This window comes from Myotis daubentonii, chromosome 3 (assembly GCF_963259705.1).
Source record: "Myotis daubentonii chromosome 3, mMyoDau2.1, whole genome shotgun sequence".
NCBI classification, from domain to species: Eukaryota; Metazoa; Chordata; class Mammalia; order Chiroptera; family Vespertilionidae; genus Myotis; species Myotis daubentonii.
This window is the reverse complement of record NC_081842.1, coordinates 82,398,282-82,419,185: the sequence shown is the minus strand read 5'-3', so window position 1 is coordinate 82,419,185 and position 20,904 is coordinate 82,398,282. Positions and strand designations below refer to the sequence as shown.

The following is a 20,904-nucleotide window of genomic DNA, read 5'->3' as shown; positions in this document are numbered from 1 at the left end:
GAATTTTGTTTTACTGGAAAAGTCACACATGAAAATGCATTGGTTAATTCCTCTATATCAGTGGTTCTCAACCTTCTGGCCCTTTAAATACAGTTTCTCATGTTGTGACCCAACCATAAAATTATCTTCGTTGCTACTTCATAACTGTAATGTTGCTACTGTTATGAATCGTAATGTAAATATCTGATATGCAGGATGGTCTTAGGCGACCCCTGTGAAAGGGTTGTTTGACCGCCAAAGGGGTCTCGACCCACAGGTTGAGAACCGCTGCTCTATATGATCCTGTCATTTTCATCATTTGATTGAAAACCTCACCAGTGTTTACCAAGAATTCATTTAGTACCACTTGCACCAGGCACTGTGCTAGCCCCTGGGAATCTAGCAGTGAACACAGTGTAGCATGGTTTTTGCCTCAAAGCACTCGTGCAGATTGTGGGGAAGGCAGACATTCCACAAATCTTTCTTCTTGCTAAAATACGCGGCAAGGTGATAATGCAGGGCCTGTGGAGCATTTGGCAGGTGTGGGCCCATTCCTGAGACTCTCCTCTTAGAGGGAGCTGTTTTAATCTCATTTAATCTGTTTCTTGTATTTCTGTACATGTGTCTAAATAATGCTTTACTAACCTTTCTTTATATATAAACTTTAGACATTTATATTGACTTCTGGTTATGGTGGATGAGGACTAGCTATTTGGCACCTCTTCCCACTTCCCTTTACTCATCCAGCCAAAATAATTATTAATTTTGGGATTAAATCAAAAGCCAATCTTTAGATTTATGTAAAATAGTTTTGGTTTCATTATTGCAGCATGCTATTAAGGAGGGTGATTTTTATATGCTCTTTGTGACCAGTAGCACAAATGGCAGTGCTGGAAATGACATGAAAATGGTATTCGAGTGCTCTCACAAATACTAGTTTCATGAAATTTCTACCAAATGTATGTTAGAAATTTTCTGCTTCACTCTTTGTATTAAAATTTATACAAAACATGGATACTATCTTAGTGGGAGATCATAATTTTTTATGCCATGCTTGTTATGACAAGTAATGAAATATTTAAAATTTTGGATTTTGATAAGTGGGAATAAGTTAGGTGATATGTAAACTCTCCGACTTTTATTGTCTTGATTGTCAAAGCACCAAGGAGCAGCCCTAACTGGAGGGCTGGACTGTGCTATGTCAGTCAAAACTGAGAATTCATGTAATACTTTTGATTTTTCTATTCCAGGCAGGCAGGTACGGATTTTATTTGGCAATGATACAAAGAAGTTACCATTATATATTTCTACTGTTAGTATTTTCTATTTGTCTAGTTTAAATTTATTCTTTGCACTTTTCCATAAACTTGTTATTTGTTTTTTAAAATCACCTACAATACTTTGTATTTTTTGTCTATTTTTAATAATAATATATGCTTTTTATAAAACAGGTATGAAATTACAAGAGAATTTTTTTAAAAAGCACAACTCATAACCCTACCCACTCAGAGATAAGTACTATTCTTTTAGATCATTCCCTTTGTGTGTATCAACACCTATACATTTTTTAAAATATATTTTTTATTGATTTCAGAGAAAAAGGGAGAGGAAGAGAGAGAGAAATCAATGATGAGAATCATTGATTGGCTGCCTCCTGCATGCCCCCTACTGGGGGTCAAGCCTGCAACCTGAGCATGTGCCCTTGACTGGAATTGAACCCAGGACCCTTCAGTTTGCAGGATACCGCTCTATCCACTGAGCCAAACTGATTAGGGCTACACCTATACATATTTTTACAGAGAATTAAACGTTTCTTCAGTATTTTGAAATTTGATTTTTTTTCACTTAACAATGACACTGTAACATTTTCTACAATAGTGCATATATTTATAATAATTATAAAAATAATTTAATCCTTTAAAAAGTCTTAGCTGTATCATCACTTTTCAGAATCTACTTGAAATAACTAAATGTGCCTCTGTTTACATAGGGTTTGTATTCTAATGGAGAGGGCAGAAAATAAGCAAGTGGTATAAATTAATGTATAATGTACTTGGAACTAATTAAAGCAGAGCGAGGGAGCAGAGCATGATGGAGATAGTGCGTCTGGAGTAAGGGTGTAGTTAGGGTGGTCGAGGAAGCTCCCTTTACTGAGTAACATCTGGATGATGTTTGGGAGTGGGGCCTGAACAAATGTGAGGGAAGAGCTCTCCAGGCAGAGGGAACAGCCATTTCCAGAATGGAAGGGAGAGTGGATGTTGATGACGTGGGGACGGTAGCCAGGGGCCAGGCTATGGTAAGGACTGGAGATGGTATTTACTTTTATTATTATTATTATTATTATTATTATTATTATTATTATTATTATTGACTAGAGGCCCGGTGCACAAAAATTTGTGCACTCGGGGGGAAGAGGGAGGTCCCTCAGCCCGGCCTGTGCCCTCTAGCAGTCTGGGACCCCTCGGGAGATAACGACCTGCTGGCTTAGGCCTGCTCCTGGGTGGCAGAGGGCAGGCCCAATCCCTAGGTGCAGCCCCTGGTCGGGCTCAGAGCAGGGCTGATTGGGGGGTTGGGGCACCATCCCCTGTCACACTCAAGGCAGGGTCGATGGGGAGGTTGCAGTGCGACCCCCTGTCACGCACAGAGCAGGGCCAATCTGGGGGTTGGGGCACTGCCCCCTGTCACACACAGAGCAGGGCCCATCAGCGGGGTTGGGGAGCTCCCTCCTGTCACGCACAGAGCAGGGCCCATCAGGGGGTTGAGGAGCTCCCCCCGTCACTCACAGAGTAGGTCCGATAGGGGAGTTGGGGCACCGTCCCCTGTCACACACAGAGCAGGGCGGATCAGTGGGTTGGGGCGCCACCCTCTATCACCCACAGAGCAGGGCCGTTCAGGGGGTTGGGGCGCCGCCACTGTCACACTCAGGGCAGGGCCAATGGGGAGGTTATGGCTCTACCCCGTCACACACAGAGCAGGGCCCGGGGAGGAGGGGGGGTTGGGGTGCCGCACCCTGTCACACACAGAGCAGGGCCGATCAGGGTGTTTGGGCGCTGCCCCCTGTCATGCTGATCCCGGTGCCGGGAGGCCTCTCGGCTCCGCTGATCCTGGTGCTGGGAGGCATATTACCCTTTTACTATATAGGGTAGAGGCCTGGTGCACGGGTGGGGGCTGGCTGGTTTGCCATGAAGGGTGTCCTGGATCAGGGTGGGGGTCCCCACTGGGGTGCCTGGCCAGCCTGGGTGAGGGGATGATGGCTGTTTGCAGCTGGTCACACGCCCTTCAGGGTGGGGGTCCCCACTGGGGTGCCTGGCCAGTCTGGGTGAGGGGCTGAGGGCTGTTTTCAGGCTGGGGGTGACTGAAGCTCCCAACTGCTCCTTTTTTCCTTTTTTTTTTTTTTTTTTTTTTTTTTAATTCTGGGCCAGCTTTAGCTTGAGGCTTGGCTCCAGCTCTTAGGCCTCTGCTCCTGAAAGTAGGTTTCTGGCCTTTGCATACAATGTTGCGAATCTGCTGGCTGAAGTCCAACGGTATCAGGCGGGGAACGTTGGTTTCCTCCGTCACTGAGGCAACCAAGCTTCATGTTAGTTTCAAGCTGCCTGGCTGCCGGCCGCCATCTTGGCTGACAGTTAATTTGCATATCTCGCTGATTAGCCAATGAAAAGGGTAGCGGTCGTACGCCAATTACCATGTTTCTCTTTTATTAGTGTAGATTTTAGAGAGGGAGGAAGGGGGAGGGAGGGGGGAGGAGGGAGGGAGGGAGAGGGAGAGAAACATCAGTTTGAGAGAGAAACATTGATTGGCTGCCTCCTGCATGCACCCTGACTGGGAATGCACCTGCAACCTGGGCATGTACCCTGACCAGGAATCAAATCTGCAACCGGCCAGGGCTCGTATTTACTTTTTGAAAGTATCACTTGGGCATGGGTGTGTGTGTGTGTTGTCTCACATAGATTGTTACTTTATTAGTGTCTAGAACCGTGGTTCTCAACCTGTGGGTCACGACCCCTTTGGGGTCGAATGGCCCTTTCACAGGGGTCACCCAAGACCATCGGAAAACACATATATAATTACATATTGTTTTTGTGATTAATCACTATGCTTTAATTATGTTCAATTTGTAACAATGAAAATACATCCTGCGTATCAGATATTTACATTACGATTCATAACAGTAGCAAAATTACAGTTATGAAATAGCAAGAAAATAATTTTATGGTTGGGGGTCACCACAACATGAGGAACTGTATTAAAGGGTCACAGCATTAGGAAGGTTGAGAACCACTGGTCTAGAAGAATTTACACAGGAGAAAGGATTTGAACTGGAGGTTGGAGGTGGGGTCAGCCTTGGCCAGGCTCTGGGAAGGCGCTGCAGCGTCCCTCCCTCAGGGCAATGTGTGGAATGGGATATGAACAAGTGGCCCATTTTAGGAGGCAGCCGGAATACTCATTGAGGTCACATCATAGCAAGAGAGTCAGGGTATTCTTGGGAGGTGGGTCTCAAATATTCAGAATCTAAAAGATATGAGGGAGAGGACTTGCAGAATAGAGCAGATACTAATGCCCTGGATGGGTAGACAGCACAGGTACACATCACACACACCGCAATTCTCACTCTGTACCAGCCGTGGGCAAACTACGGCCCGTGGGCTGGATCTGGCCCATTTGAAATGAATAAAACTCAAAAAAAAAAAAAAAAGACCGTACCCTTTTATGTAATGATGTTTACTTTGAATTTATATTAGTTCACACAAACACTCCATCCATGCTTTTGTTCTGGCCCTCCGGTCCAGTTTAAGAACCCATTGTGGCCCTCAAGTCAAAAAGTTTGCCCACCCCTGCTCTGTACCCATGATTGAATTGTGATTGTGGTCTTGTTTTGAGGGCATGAGATGAAGGACGGGAAGTAAATTAGCTTCAAGGAAGACACCTAAATTATAGGAGAGCGGCCAACATAAGGAAAAGGCCGTCAGAAAGTCTAAGATTGCAAAGCAACAGAGCTTCATAATCATGCCTGTTACCTTTCCTCCCTTCTCCTGAATTTTCTCCAAAGAGTTCTGAAATTCCAGTGCCAGATGTTTGAGCTAAAATACATGCTGTTTGATTGCTGCTTTTAGTTACCTTTTAATTTGGAGCCCAGAAATAGTGCCATAACCACCTGTTCTATATTCTGTTAATGGTCATTAAAAAAATACAAGTACTACTCTACTGCTCGCTGTCACCGTGTAGGAATGGACAGCTTTCCAGATGGTCATTTGTAAATCAATGTGGAAGTCTCTTTTTATGCTGTAGAGGCCGGATGGGGATCAGGCCAGTGCAGAAAAGTCTGTTTGATCCATGATGTACAGCAGTATGTCATTGGGCAAGGAGAATGCGAGGCTAGCATGTGAAGCTGTGTTTCTAAGAAAAACATCCCCAGAGTAGTGTAGATGGCCTCAAAGCCTGAGCAGACCCTTCAGGAGGGTGTGTGGATAGAGTCCATATAGAGTTTAAAGACCTCATTGAAGTCCGAGAGGGTAGAGTCTAAGGCAGTGGTCGGCAAACCACGGCTCCCGAGCCACATGCGGCTCTTTGGCCCCTTGAGTGTGGCTCTTCCACCAAATACCACATGCGGGCGCGCACATACAGTGCGATTGAAACTTTGTGGCCCATGGGCAGAAGTCGGTTTTCGGCCTGGGGGAGTCTATTTTGAAGAAGTGGCGTTAGAAGAAGTGGGGGGGGGGGGCATATAGAGAGGATGAACGAAAGGAGATAGACGAAACAAGTATACAAGACGAGAGTGGATGGGAGAGTTGGAAGGGGTCGACCTCAGCGAACGTACCTCAATCAGATTGAGGACGTTTTTAGCAAAGGCCAGCTTAGGAGCACCCTAATTAATAACAGTGTACCTACCTCTATAGTTTAAGTTTAAAAAACTTGGCTCTCAAAAGAAATTTCAATCGTTGTACTGTTGATATTTGGCTCTGTTAACTAATGAGTTTGCCGACCACTGGTCTAAGGGAACAGAGGGTAGGCCCAGAGGTGGCCTCAGTGACTTTAAAATAAGGGACAGTCAGAGTTTCTGCCTCTTTGTTTTAATGCGCTGGTGTTAATACTGGTTTTGAGTTGTTTCTTGGTCATAGTCTGTTCCTTTACCACAGAAGCCTCAAGGTTAGTATACCTATTTCTTTTTCCACTCGCCCTGCTATTGAAGGATCATATGGGATTTTAGGTCTGGCTGAGAGCTGGTCTGACCCTTTCAATTTACATATTGGGAAAATCAGATCCAGAAAGATGCGCGTTCTCTAAGGGGCCATCCCTAAAACAGAGACGTCTTCCTCCCCTACGTGTCTATTTTGAGTTTCTGCAAAGCATCTTGCTACTAATGACAGTGGGAAAGGGAGTGAATAGGTAAAATACCTCTTCTTGCTCCATATTATTTTTTCATTTAGTCCTTCAGAGTAAAGTCACGGACTGATGTATGACTCGATCACATTTCAAGGGAAAGCCAGATTCTGGGTTTCATCATAGGAGTTGTGTCAGTGGACTCAGAGGTGAGGAGCAACATGCCAGGAAGAGAGGCCATTGAGAGAGATGCTGCCTAGTGGACCCAGCCCCCAGAACCAGCAGTTTTATGTTAGTGGGGGAGGAAGACGTGATGGAGAGATTTGCCCCAATTCCCTGTCCCTGTCTCCAACAACATTGCTGGTTCCTCTATTGCAGAATGCACTGCACAGTGGAAGTGAAAGTCTAAGGTGGGAAGGTAATTGCGGGCAGCTGAGTGGGATGGGGAGGAAGAGGGAAGAGAGCCACAGCAGAGGCAGCTGGGAGTGGTGGGCAGTCCCTGGGACAGTGGCCTGGGGGACTGTTGAGATGTCAGGGTACTCCCAAGTCAGGGACTGCCTTCTATTCGGTGACCTTGTGTTTAGGGATGCTCAGAATTACTGCCAGTGATGTCAGCAGCTCCAGAGTCTGCCTCCTTTCCTCTCCGGAAATGGCAAGGAATTGGAGACTCCCACGTCTGTGGAGAAGCGGGCAAACCTTGGGAAGGCGGTTACAGAAGCTGTGTTCAGTCCTTTAACATTTCCAGATTTTTCTGATTCAGCCACAGTAATGCTGTGAGAGAAAGGCAGGGTCAAAGGCGGTCCCCAGCAGCTGTTCCAGGAGGGGAAAGAGGGAAGAGCTTTCCTCTCCTTTGCTGCCTCCGTCCTCCCCGAGTGCAGGGTAGGCACTGTTCCTGGGTGTCTCTGTTGGCCACACAGGAGTTGCGTTCTCACCACATGAGGCACTGACTGGAGAGGCCCGGCAGCAGCCCTGTGCTGCGGTCCGGTCTGCGGCGTGCACTGATGACGGGATTTTTCCTTGCTGGTCCCATGCCAGCCGTACTTGCGATGCTCAGCTGCGATGCTCAGCGTGCTCATCAGGGCAGTGGCTCTGCTAGGTCCAGGGGCTCTGCCAGACTTTGGTGTTGGGAGATGGGTAATGTTTCACAGGAATGAGTTTTCTAAATAACTGATATCTACCCTTTAAGTATCCACACATAACACATGCAGATATTAAATGGAGAGCCTTCTGACCAGATCCTTCTCTTCCCTATACATGTCTCAACTGTTGGTTTTAGCTGAGTATAGAAATGTGGTCAGAGGAACACCTGCATCAGAGCAACCAGGGAAGGGGAGTCGGTTGTTGAAAATGTGGGTCCCTGAGCCCCACGCCAAGTGGTATCCTTGACAATCGGGCCCAGAAATCTGTTTTATAAATACAGTTGCCAAGGTGGTTGTGGGGCATCCAGATAGGGGTTCTGAAGGAGTGAGGACACGGGTTTTGTCTGGTATGATCATTGCTCCACCCCTAGCCCCAAGAACAGTGCCTGACACCTAACGAGTATGCAGTACATACCTGGTGAGGGAGTGAGTACAGGTATATGTATTTGTGCCATTTTCAGCTGCTTCTCTGCAATCGGTGAGGGAATCTTGTTATTATTTAATAAAAATTAAGAATATAAAATGTCTTAAGTGACAGAATAGGGGCTCTCCTCTGTGTAAATTATTTGAACTCTAGCATGTTATATGCCCCTTTTCCCATGGCCCCGAGTTTATTTTAGGTCTGGCATGAAGTAGGTAAATGCTTAATGGCTGTACTTTTGATTCCTGGTTTTCAGCTCTGTTCTAAATAAGATTGCTTCAAAACTGAAGAGCTTCTGTGTTACTTTGGCCTTGATATTCAGCTGGGTTGTTTTAAAAGATTAATTTCCAAAGTTCAGTTAACTAAGTAAGATGGAGCTATTTAAAAATTCAGGGTAGTCTTTTTTGTGCCTACGTGTGGTTGTGAGTCCTGCCCCTCACCCCCTGCTATGAGCAAATTGTGTGCTTTCTAAAAATACTGCTATTGAAATATTACCACGTCCCAAAGGGGGTTAAATTGTGAGAACAATAGAAATGCCTTGTCATCTTTCACAGGGTTTGAGATTATCGGAATTTGAACATGTTTCTCTTTCCCTCGTATTTTTAAGGGTTTGAGAGTACCACTCCAAACCTTTGAGTCTCTTCTCTTCCTTTTTTTTTTTTTTTTTTTTTTTACCAAGCAGATATCTAAGTATCTATCTATTGTTTAAAGTATCTTTATCTACTCTATTCTGATTTTTTGGTGTTTTGTTTTTAAGTCAACTGAAAATTACCTTATTCCTGTTGAGTGAATTTCTTTCCCCAACTCCACTTTAATCTTTATTCCTTTAGAGAAAGATGATGCAGAATATGAGTTATAGTACATTCTTTCAAGGTGTGTGTGTGGTGTGTGTGTGTGTATACATATATATACATACACACACACATCCATACGCGCACACACACTTCATTAAGAAAAAGAGAATATTGCGTATTATTCCATTGTTCCCTGATTAAGGTAAGCAGGCACAAATGAAGAACCTCTTTGATACAATTTTTTTTTTAACAAAGGATAGTTGAGTGCCTTAATCATAGCAGGCACAAGGCTGGGCTCTGAGCTGGAGACATGAGTGTTATAGTTTCTGAATTTAATGGCTTCAATTGCTATTTAAACAAATGGACAACCAACCATTGTGTTAAAGAGCAGAATTTGCCTGACCAGCGTGGCTCAGTGGTTGAGCTTCAACCTATGAACCAGTTCGATTCCCACTCAGGGCACATGCCTGGGTTGTGGGCTTAATCCCTGGTGGGGTGCATGCAGGAGGGAGATGATCAGTTATTCTCTCATCATTGATGTTTCTATCTCTCCCTCTCCCTTCCTCTCTGAAATCAATAAAATATATGTGTGGGGGTTTTTTTGTTTGTTTTTTAAAGATCAAAAATGTATGTATGAGGGAAGTGGGAGTACAAAAAGAGTAAAATAGAACTAAATTGTAAATTGTATAGGGTTAAGAGTTGGACAGGGTGGGACAGGTTGTTGCAGGAGAGGAAAGTGACTTACTGGCATATTCTAAGAATGGGCAGGGTTCTGTGAGCCACATCATGGGTAACTAACAGTATGCTAAGGACTTGGTTTTATTCATCAACTGATAGAGACTTGCGGGAGGGTTTTTTGAATGGCAGAGTGTCATGATCAGATTAATGGGAAGGATGGATTGAAGCAGGGCAGTCCGGAACATGCCAGAGAGCAAGTTAGAAAGGACTCTCATAATCTAGAAAAGAAGTGGGGAAGCTCTAATTGAAGCAGTGATTTTTAGTTTGTCTTTCTTTTCATCCTCACCCGAGGATATTTTTCCTGTTGATTTTTAGAGAGAGTGGAAGGGAGAGGAAGAGACACCAAAGAGAAATATCTATGTGAGGCAGACACATCAATTGGTTGCCTCCTGCACATGCCCCAACTGGGGCCAGGGATCCATCCTGCAACCGAGGTATGTGTCCTTGACCGGAGTAGAGTCCAAGACCCTTCAGTCCTCCAGCCAACGCTCTAACCACCGAGAAGCCCGGCTAGGGCTGAACCAGTGATTTGAATAGCTAATCCAAAATTTTAAAATGTGTTTTTTGCTTTAAAACGCAACACATTCTGAAATTTTGGTTTAGCAATAAGATTCATGAAACTTAAATACAATATAAGTTTCAGAAAGTTTTATGAAGTGTCAGGTATTAACTTCTTTGGGTGATTTTGACTTTAAATTCTTCAGCTATTGGCTCAGTACAGAGTAACTTATGTGCTGACCTACAACAGTGGTTTTCTGCTATTTGGTGTATGTTCTCAGCATGGAAGTAATTACAGCTACTTGAAAATACTGTGTTCTGCCTTAGCCCATGGTCCCAAAGCTGCCTTTTCTGCAGAGCATTTGTATTTGAAAGAAATTTTTACCATTTCACTTACAGTCTCACCAAGGCAGTAAGTTTCTAGAAAGCCCTGAAAATACTCTAGATAAGCAGTTTCAGGAATCTGAAAGCAGGAACTAGGAGACTGAAATTAAATGCTTGTTGTAGGTATAGGTAGATTTTAGGTATGTCATGTAAAATTGATTGTAGTTAGACAATACACTTATATCATCAAGGTCAGTATTCTTTTTAAAATTATGCCCCAAATCTTTAACATATGCTCTTTTTACATGTATTTTGCCAAGCTCTTTTTATTATTTCAGCTTAAGTAGACCAGTATCAATTGACATTTAATTTTAAAAAAAAACAACAACAACTGAATTATAAACAACTATGGCAAAAGATAAGGCTAGTAAAATAGAAAACAACGATATAAGAATCCATTTACTGTAAAAATATTTAGACATTTTTACTTTATAGATATGCATATGAATATAGGTCACAATTCTGTATTGTACATTATTATTTTATTTTCTACTTTTGTCTCTGTTTTTTCCTGTAGGATTTCCTTATGTTAAACACACAGTTCTTATCTTTATCTTGTTTACATACTTGCTCTTCTTACTGACTTTTAAAAGGGTTCAGAGCATAGCTGTATCTTATTAGCCCATCTATTCCTGCATAGACTCTGAGACCCAGTGACAGTTTAATCCCTTATATTTTCCAGGTGTTCATGATCTTACTAACTTTTCTTTGTTTTTTTGATCACTACCATTTGTTCCCTGACTCTGCATAATTGAACTGGATTTTATGGATGGAAAAGCTAAGAAGCATAAATTGCGTCCTCTCTTTCCATCCCGTCTGGGTTGTGTGGCCTTTATCTGATCTGAGCTGTTGCCACCTCCTTACCTCCTCCTCTCCATCCCCTCTCCACCAAGCCCCAGGATCCCGTGATTCTCCACGTTCTGTCACTCCCCTGCTTTAGGCTTGTCCCTGCCTGACTGCTAGTAGGACAAAGGTCACATTCTGTCCCAGGTCAGGCAGGTTCTTCATAGTCTGGCATCCACTAACCTCTGGTCTCAATCTCATCTCTAGCCTGTCACGAGTCCCTGTGCTCCAGTTTCATATTAAAAACAAACAAACAAAACATGGTTTTCCGAAAATGCCATATTCTGTATTACCCCCTCCTCTGTGGGCACTTTACTGAGCAGACAGTTGTTCCTTGAATCCTCAGTGATCCATAGCATTTTGTTCATTCAGCAGTTATAACTTGTACCAAACTGTATTATTAGTTTGTGTATAGTTTTACAAAGCCCCTGACCTACTTGTTCTTACACCCTCCAGGCCAAGCACAATTCCCAGCATATCAATTCCCAGATACTGTCGAAAGTGGAGCTACTTAATTTGTCTAGGGTTATGAAAGTATGAAAACAAGATAACATATCAACTTAGAGATACAAATGTTTAGACCTAAAATGCATATGTGCCTAATAGCCACATTAGTTTATTATGCCATTTGAAAGGGCATCTGTGAAAGTATTCCAAGCAAGACAATTAAAATGGACTATTTTGGAAAATCAGATTCTTAGGGAGCCATCTGGGGCACATCTGGGGCTAGATAAACCTGCATCTATTTTGAGTAGTCCCCTGATTCACTAGGTGACCCTACATGTTTATAAAAACTTGCTGAGTCGAAATTTATTTCAAATAACACTTGGCATAGACATTCAAAAAAAATCAGGCTATGAAGAACCTTAATATAAATAAAAGCAGAGTGCTAGTTCTTTCCAACATTATGATAGTTGTACATTGGTGCTCATTCCTGTGATGCTGATTATCAACATAAGAAAATATAACGCACAATGGACTCACAAAAATTTCTGAAGCCTGGATGAGCGTTTTTTTGTTTCAATTACAGTTGACATACAATATCATTATTTTCAGGTGTACAACATTTTGATTAGACATTTATATACCTTACAAAGTGATCCCCCAATAAGTCTAGTAGCCCTCTGACACCACACATAGTTATTACAATAGTATTGACTATATTCCCTGTGCTGTACTTTACATTCCCATGACTGTTTTTATAACTGGCAATTTGTACATCTTAATTCCTTCACCTTTTCTGGATGAGCATTTTTGAGTGTGTTTTTCAAGTGCAGAGATTCAAATGAACATATTCTTAGCATAACAATTTGTATATGAATCTTTTGAGCAGTGCACATAAAGAACCTTTCAGTGTTCTCTTTAAACACAGGATCTGTCTTATTTTAGTAATTATTTTTATTTCAAAAGAAACTGTGGTTTTTATTTTTCAGTGTTGAAAATGAGCCCATGAGCACAAGTCAGAAAAAGGAAAATGTACTTTCATCAGAAGCAGTAAAGGTATAGTTTTAAATACATGTTTTATATCAAGCAAATATTTTTCTTAATTTATGCTCATTCTTATTTTTTAGATTCTGTCATCTCATTTTATATTCCCAAAAGAGCACTTTATGTGGAAATCCAGCCCAGCTCTGCCAGACATTTGCACCTGGGGGTGGGGTAAAGGTGGGGGGAGAAGGGCACTGAAGGAGTTGAAAGAGTGGGGGTTCTTATCCCAGCTTGGCCACTAACTGGCTGTGTAGCCTTCACCTGAGATGGTTAACTTCTTTGTGCCTTAATTTTCTAATCTGTAAATTGGATCACAGCCTCTTTCTCTAGGAAGATCTTTCATTTATGTTGTGTTTTCTCAAATGCTGCTGACAACTAAAGGTGCTTTTGAGGGTAGAAGTTAACAACATGTTCTCACATGGCATTAGTATGTAATGATATATTTGGTCAGCTCACATATGAACTGGCTTTCTTTGCTTCTGAAGTGTATAAGCTGTACACCTCCCTAGATAGTTATGGACAAGTGTGGTTAAAAAAACTTGAAAATCACTAAACCTTGTAACATTTCTTTTCGCTCATGCGGATTTTCTATAAATTAGATGTTGGTTTTGTTTGGTGATGTGAGGCCAGGTATGTGGCCACATTTTGGTAAGCCGTCCAACATTCGTAGGGTTTGATCCCAGTTACTTTCTTTATATCTGATTTGTGACAGTTGGTCAAGGAGAAAGGGCGTGCTTTCCAGGGATTTTAGGGTAGCTTAGCTTGGTCAGTGGAAGGACCAGAAAGTCATCTGAATTCTTCATTACTAATGTGGGCACTTTTAAACATTATCTAAGGTCCAAATGCAATAGATATGGTCAAGATAAAGCTGTTTTCATTCTTTAGTCCTGCCTTCCCCATCATTGTAAACAATATCAATATTATTTGAAAGAAAAAAATCAATACCTGGGTTTTGTTTTAGAACTTTAATGAAAGAATAAATCAGGATCACCTTGCTTCCCTTATCTTTCTTCATTCCTTTTTGAGTTTGGCTACAAAATCCTGCCCCCAGGTTTTATAACATCCCCCCCCCCCTCCCCTTTTGCAGTCAGTTGTTAGCCAACCTGCTGCTTTATCACTGCACATACTCTATAGCTTTCTTCCTCTCCTTTTTCAAAATTCTCACTTCCAATTCAAAATGCTCACTTCCAATGCTATACAGGCAGCCTTGCCCTTGAATGGCTTCACCGGAGGTGTTACTTGTGAGATCTCAAACTTCGAAGTTTCTTTGGCTGCCAACTCTTGTCATTTCATCTCTTAATCCCTCATGGCCTCCGCCCCCACCCTTGACCTTCACCAAACCTTCCTGTTCTTGTTCCCTTCTCCCCTCTTGGTATCTACTTGTTTCTCTACTCAGCCTGTAACCTAGAGTGTACTACTTCAGCTCTAATCTCACTGTGAAAGACCAGTCTCCAAACTTGGCCTTCAGGCGTTAATTTCCCGTAGTGCTACTTTCCACCTGCAGAGATTTCATCTAGAAAGCCACATCTTTGTGGATTCAGTAAATATACATGGTGGGCGGATATAGTGGCGAGGCCATTTCCAGTAGTGCTACTTTCCACCTGCAGAGATTTCATCTAGAAAGCCACATCTTTGTGGATTCAGTAAATATATATGGTGGGCGGATATAGTGGCGAGGCCTCCATGATTACAATCTTTTCTATCCCTTCTTGTTTTGAGTGCCCAGGACAGTTCAATTTGGGATCTAGGCCCCCAAGTAAACATGACTCATAGTCATGAGACTTTTTCTCTTTATGATTTGAGGCCGATAAGGTTACTTATACCCGGGCAGTCCAGCTAGCCTGTAATAGAACAGGCGCCATGGAACTCTCACAGGGGTAGCCTGAGCATTTGGCCTATGCATCATCTTTGGACATCATTACATTTTTAGTTCTTAAAATATCACTTATATGCTATACAGTCGTGCGCCACTTAATGGCAGATACATTCTGAAAAATGCATCGTTAGGCGATTTTGTCATTGTACGGACATCACAGATGCACTTACCCAAACCTGGGTGGTAGCCTCCTGCACACCTAGGCTAGACGGCACCGCCTATTGCTCCTAGGCCGCAAGCCTGCACAGCATGCTACTGTACAAAACATGAGATGAAATCAACTCAGTCCAAGATGATGTAAGCAGGGTATGTAAACACCACATGAGATTGCTGCCAGCATAACATGACATACTCTTTTTTTTTTAATATTGATTTTAGAGAGAGAGGAAGGGAGAGAGAATAATAGAAACACTGATTTGTTGTTCCACTTATTTATGCATTTGTTGGTTGTTTCTTGTATGTGCCCTGACCGGAGATTGAATCCGCAACCTGTCGTACCAGGACAGTGCCATGACACACTTTTACATAAGAAGAAAGAATGCACTCTAAAACAACAATAAAAAGTATAGTAAATACATAAACCAGTAGCACAGTCATTTATTATCATCAAGTATTATGTACTGTACATAATTGTATGTGCTGTACTTTTATACAACTGGCAACACTTACAGCAGCATCACCACAAACATGAGTAATACATTGCCCTACAGTGAGGGCTACCATGCCAGGTAATAGGAATTTTCAGCTCGATTATAATTTTACGGCACCACTGTAGTATATGCGGCCCATTGTTGACTGCAACGCCGTTATTCAGTGCATGACTATACACATTTTGCTGTTTTGCTAACATTAGAGCTATTTGTTACACTTGCATCTGCTATTCCACTGTAATATGAATATTTTTTATATTAATCAGGTTGTTATATCTAGCTGGCAAAACTTACAGGTAGTCCACATTCTACCTTTATTTCTCTGTGGGTTCTACAATCTTCTATTGCAGCTTTAGACTCTTGCTGCTTTCATGTCTACTGTTATTTAAAAGAGGGACAGGTTTTAAAGCCCTGCTCCCTTCTACCTACATCAGAGGAATAGTCATCCCTTTCTCTCTTCTAAGGCTAAACTCCCTAAAGACCCCACCAGTAGTATTGTTCACATAATTCCTGCCTTCTCTTGGGCCTTGTCTTGACTGCATCCATCCCTCCATCTTCACTGGCTTCTTCTATTTCTCTCTAAATATATAAAACACAATTGTATTGTGTTTGTTTTATTGCTTTTTTCATTTTAGGGATCTGGGTTTCTTTCAGTCTATTTTTTTCTTCACTCCTACCTGTTACCCAAACATTTCTTATGGAAGTCAGTCTTAATCACTGTTTAATTCTTTTTTTTCTCTCTGCCCTCTCCCCCCTCCCTCACTGTTTAATTCTTAATGCTTTCTCTTTTTTAAATCTTTTATGGTGTTTTTTTTAAATTTTATTTTGTTGTTGCCAGTATCACAGATGTCTCCCATTTTCTATTTTTTTGCCCCACTACACCCAACCCTTGCCCTACCCCAGGCCTTCCCCATGCTATTGTCTGTGTCCATGGGTTATGCATATATGCACATATGTTCTTTGGTTAGTCTCTTCCTGTGCCCTCTCCTACCAAACCCCTCCCTCACTGAGATCTCTTGTTCTGTTCCATACATCCATACCTCTGGACTTATTTTGTTGATTAGTTTATTTTATTCTTTTTTAAAAATATATTTTATTGATTTTTTACAGAGAGGAAGGGAGAGGGATAGAGAGTTAGAAACATTGATGAAGTGCCTCCTGCACACCCCCTACTGGGGATGTGCCCACAACCAAGGTACCCGCAACCAAGGTACATGCCCTTCGCTGGAATTGAACCTGGAACCCTTGAGTCTGCAGGCCGATGCTCTATCCACTGAGCCAAACTGGTCAGGGTTTATTTTATTCTTTAGATTCTACATATACGTGAGATCATATGATACTTGTCTTTCTCTGACTGGTTTATTTCGCTTAGCATAATAGTCTTCAGGTCCATCCATGCTATATCAAAGTGTAAAAGGTCCTTTTTTTATAGCCACATAGTATTCCATTGTGTAAATGTACCTCAGCTTTTTTATCCACTCATCTACTCATGGGCACTTGGGCTGTTTCCAGATCTTAGTTATTGTAAATTGAGCTGCTATGCACATAGGGGTGTATATAGTCTTTCTGACTGGTGTTTTGGGTTTCTTATGATATATTCCCAGAAGTGGGGTTGCTGAATCAAACAGCAGATCCATTTTCAATTTTTTGAGGAATCTCTGTACTGTTTTCCACAGTGTCTGTACCAATCCACATTCCTGCCACCAGCAGCATACTAGGGTTCCCTTTTCTCCACATCCTGACCAGCACTTAACATTTGTTGATTTGTTGATGGCAGGTCTGAAGTGGTACCTCATTGTAGTTTTAATTTGCATCTCTGTGATGATTAGTGACCTTGAGCATATTTTCATGTGTCTATTGGCATCTGTATGTCCTCTTTGGAGAAGTGTCTATTCAGGTTCTTTGCCCATTTTTTAATTGGATTGTTTGTCTTCCTGGTTGTGAGGTGTATAAGTTCTTTGTATATTTTTAAAATTAAACCCTTATCAGATGTATCATTGGCAAATGTTTTCCTATCAGTAGGTTCCCTTTTCATTTTGTTCATGGTTTCTTTTGCTGTGCAAAAGCTTTTTAGTTTGATGTTGTCCCACTTGTTAATTTTTTTCTTTGTTTCCCTTGCCCTAGGTGATCTATCAGTAAAAATACTTCTACATGAGTGACTGAGATTGTACTGCTTTCTTTTTTTAAAAAAATATGTTTTTATTGATTTCAGAGCGAGGAAAGGAGAGGGAGAGAGGCATAGAAACATCAATGATGAGAGAATCGTTGATTGGCTGCCTCCTGCATGCCCCCTACTGGGAATCGAGCCTGAAACCCAGACATGTGCCTTGAGCAAGAATCGTACCATGACCTCCTGGTTCGTAGTTCGATGTTCAACCACTGAGCAACACTGGCCCGGCTTTACTGCCTTCTTAATGCTTTCTGACTCCTGCCTTTCCCCAGTCCTCTCAGGCATGGGAAACCTAGTACTGTCCTGGCGAATGTGTTATAGATACTCAAGTAGTTGTTAAATGAGTGAAGGTCGTTCACGGATCTGGTGGCTTTTTGTTAACCACATTCAATGCCTTTTTCTTAAAAAAAAAAAAATTTCAGAGAGGAAGGGAGGAGGGAAGAGAGATAGAAACATCAATGATGAGAGAGAATCATTAATTGGCTGCCTCCTGCATGCCCCCTACTGGGGATCAATCCCCAAACCCAGGCATGTGCTCTGACCTGGAATCAAACTGTGACCTCCTGGTTCATAGGTCAGTGCTTAACCACCAAGCCACACCAGCTGGCGGGTCTCTCAGTGACCTTTTCTTAAGTTCTTATTTTATTTCATCAGTTGGGACACTTGATTTTCCAAGTCTTGCCTCCTTTCCAGAAATTTTCTTTTTTATCTTTGCTTCCATGATGTTGTACTTTCTGGTTTCAATTCCTGCCTCTGGCCATTTCCTTCAGTTTCCTTCACTGATTCTCTTCTGGCTAAATTTCCATTCATGTAGATGTTTCTCTAAAACCCTCAGCCCTCCTCAATGTCAGTCTTCTAAAATAATATTTTCCTTTTTTAAAAAAAATATATTTTATTGATTCTTTATAGAGAGGAAGGGAGAGGAATAGAGAGTTAGAAATATCGATGAGAGAGAAACATCGATCAGCTGCTTCCTGCACACTTCCCACTGGGTATGTGCCCGCAACCAAGGTACATGCCCTTGACCGGAATCGAACCTGAGACCCCTGAGTCCACAGGCCGACGCTCTATCCACTGAGCCAAACCAGTTAGGGCTAAAGTAATATTTTCAATGTTATTGCTTCATCTTTTGGCTCTTAAATCTCTACCCAACATCCCTCTTGAGCTCTAGAATTGATTGTCAGCATTTCAGCCATTTCCATACAGATTGCTTTTGATACCTCAAATCCTGTCTGCCCCAAAGTCTCAGTATCTTCAGAGGTGTTCTCCCTCTCTTTCTCTCCTCCTCTCTCTTCCTCTCTCTTCCTCTCTCTATACACACACACACACACATACACACACACACACACACACACACATATACACACACACTAGAGGCCCAACGCACGAAGATTCATGCAAGAATGGGCCTTCCTTCCCCTGGCTGCCGGCACCGCCTTGGCTCCGGCTGGAGCTGCCTTTCTACCTTCATTCTGGCCCAGAGCTGCCTTTCTTCCTTGCCACGCTGCCCAGAGGCCGGGAGTGGCTGGGGCGGTGCGGAACACCTGCATCGTTGCTATGGTGATGATGTAAGTATCCTGCCCCACCCCTGGCCGCTTGGTGCCCACATATTCAAATTAAACCGCCATCTTTGTTGGGTTAACTAGCATACTCACTCCTGATTGGCTGGTGGGCATCGTGAAGATACAGTCAATTTGCATCTTTCTCTTTTATTAGTGTAGATTATTAGTGTAGATTTGGTTGGGAGGTAGAAGTGGTGGAAGATACAGAGGATTGTTAAACTGCTTGAGATGGAGAAGAATCTTGGGCTCAAGTATTTCATTTGGAGGGTTTCATCCATACTCTTTACTTTTAACCCCGCCCCTCACACTGCCTTCAGTGGTGCTTAGTGTCCTTAGATATGAGCTTTTTCAGGTTGTCTGTGGGTGGACTGTTTGGCATATGACCAAAGTCCCTGTTGCAGACACAATGGTGGAAGCTTTCATTGGTCAGTTACTGTGACTCCATCTGCCTTTGTCTTCTAAACCTTTTCTTAAATTTCTTATCTGCCAATATCTACTCTCTTCCTTTCTTTGTACTTATAGTTTGAGAAAGCAGTCCCTTTACTATCATTTTAGAGTGTTTTGTATAAGAAACAAAATCAATATGTGTGGTCTATCTACAGTGTTAATCAGAATTTTTATCTCTTTATAGTAGAAGAAAGTGAATCTCAGATTGTCACTTGACAAAACTTGCACTGTGGGGGAGGCAAGAGAATTCAGATGCAGTTCTATACCATCATGTGTCCCATTTCTGAACATAATTTATAAGATACATTCATAAACTAAACTTGTCAAAAAGAAATCCTATTGAAAAATTAAAAGCTGTGGTAGTAAGTCTGTTTTCAGAAATGAGTCATGAGCTAAATAAAATGAATTAAATCCGGACCATAGGTTATAGATTCTCCAATCCAGGCCTAAATAAATTGATAATGATTAGGTTTATTCTCAATAGATTGGCATCTGCTTTATATGAAATTTAACTCTCATCCCACTTTAGAATTGTTGCTTATAACTAATCATACAGCTTTGATGAAGGTTCTGGCGCCTAATGAAAAACAGTGGCTGATATATGCCTGCGATGTTTCTATGGATGGATCATCAAGGGGTATCAATCTAGTGCACATTATTGATAGTTATTTATCGTTCATAACGCTTACGTTTAATCTTCCCATAAGTAAGTCATTTACTGCAAAGAACTACACACTTTTTTTATTGTTGCCACTGTTTTTTGATATATAAAGATATGCCTGGCTGATAGGGTTCAGTGGTTAAGCATCAACGTATGAACCGGGAGGTTGCGGTCAAGTCCCGGTCAGGGTGCATGCCTGGGTTGTGGGCATGATCCCCGGTAGTGGGTGTGCAGGAGGCAGCCAATGTATGATTCTCTCTCATCACAGATGTTGCTCTCTCCCTCTGCCTTCCTCTCTGAAATCAATAAAAATATATTTAATAATTAAATTAAATTAATACATAATAAAAATAGAAGAATTGTAGTTCAAGATCATCTCGCTGAGGAAAAATAGTCACTAATTGTTCTTTAAATTAATGCCTATATTGAGAATACAGTACTGTTTAGTAAGATAAACATATCAAATATATGCATCTGTTCGTATTTTGATTTGTATAACTCTTCTTTCCTTATTGGTCTTTTTCAACTCTTTCTCAGCCAGAGGTGAAACGGTAGTCAAATTAAATGTATTAAATGTTCTCTTGGTTAGGGGAAAATTTGTTACTGAACTAATTTTAAAAATTAATTATGACCTTAATAAGTGCTTGCTATTATTTTTCTCAGTGGTACAGATATAATAGCAGCAATATGATATCAATTTAATACAGAGATTTTCTGTTTCTTTTTTCAAGCACACAAACACTTTAAAATTTTTTTTTCAATTATAGCTCTGGCCAGTGTGGCTCAGTTCGTCGAGCATTGTCCCATGCACCAAGAGGTCACTGGTTCTGTTCCTAGGCAGTGCACATGCCTGAGCTGCATGCTCGATCCCAAGTTAGGGGGTATGCAGGAGGCAGCAATCAGTGTGTCTCTCTCTATCTCCCTCCCTCCCTCTCC

General features: G+C 41.9%; 1 protein-coding gene across 2 annotated transcripts in view; it reads left to right on the top strand.

The window, feature by feature from the left end:
* CRYBG3 (crystallin beta-gamma domain containing 3) overlaps nt 1-20,904 on the top strand; it is a 128,955-nt gene that overhangs the window by 9,413 nt on the left and 98,638 nt on the right. For both annotated transcript variants that reach the window (XM_059688035.1, XM_059688034.1), the window contains exon 2: nt 12,548-12,614. In XM_059688035.1, the coding sequence (XP_059544018.1) occupies nt 12,548-12,614 (67 nt within the window). The remainder of the gene's footprint in view (nt 1-12,547; nt 12,615-20,904) is intronic.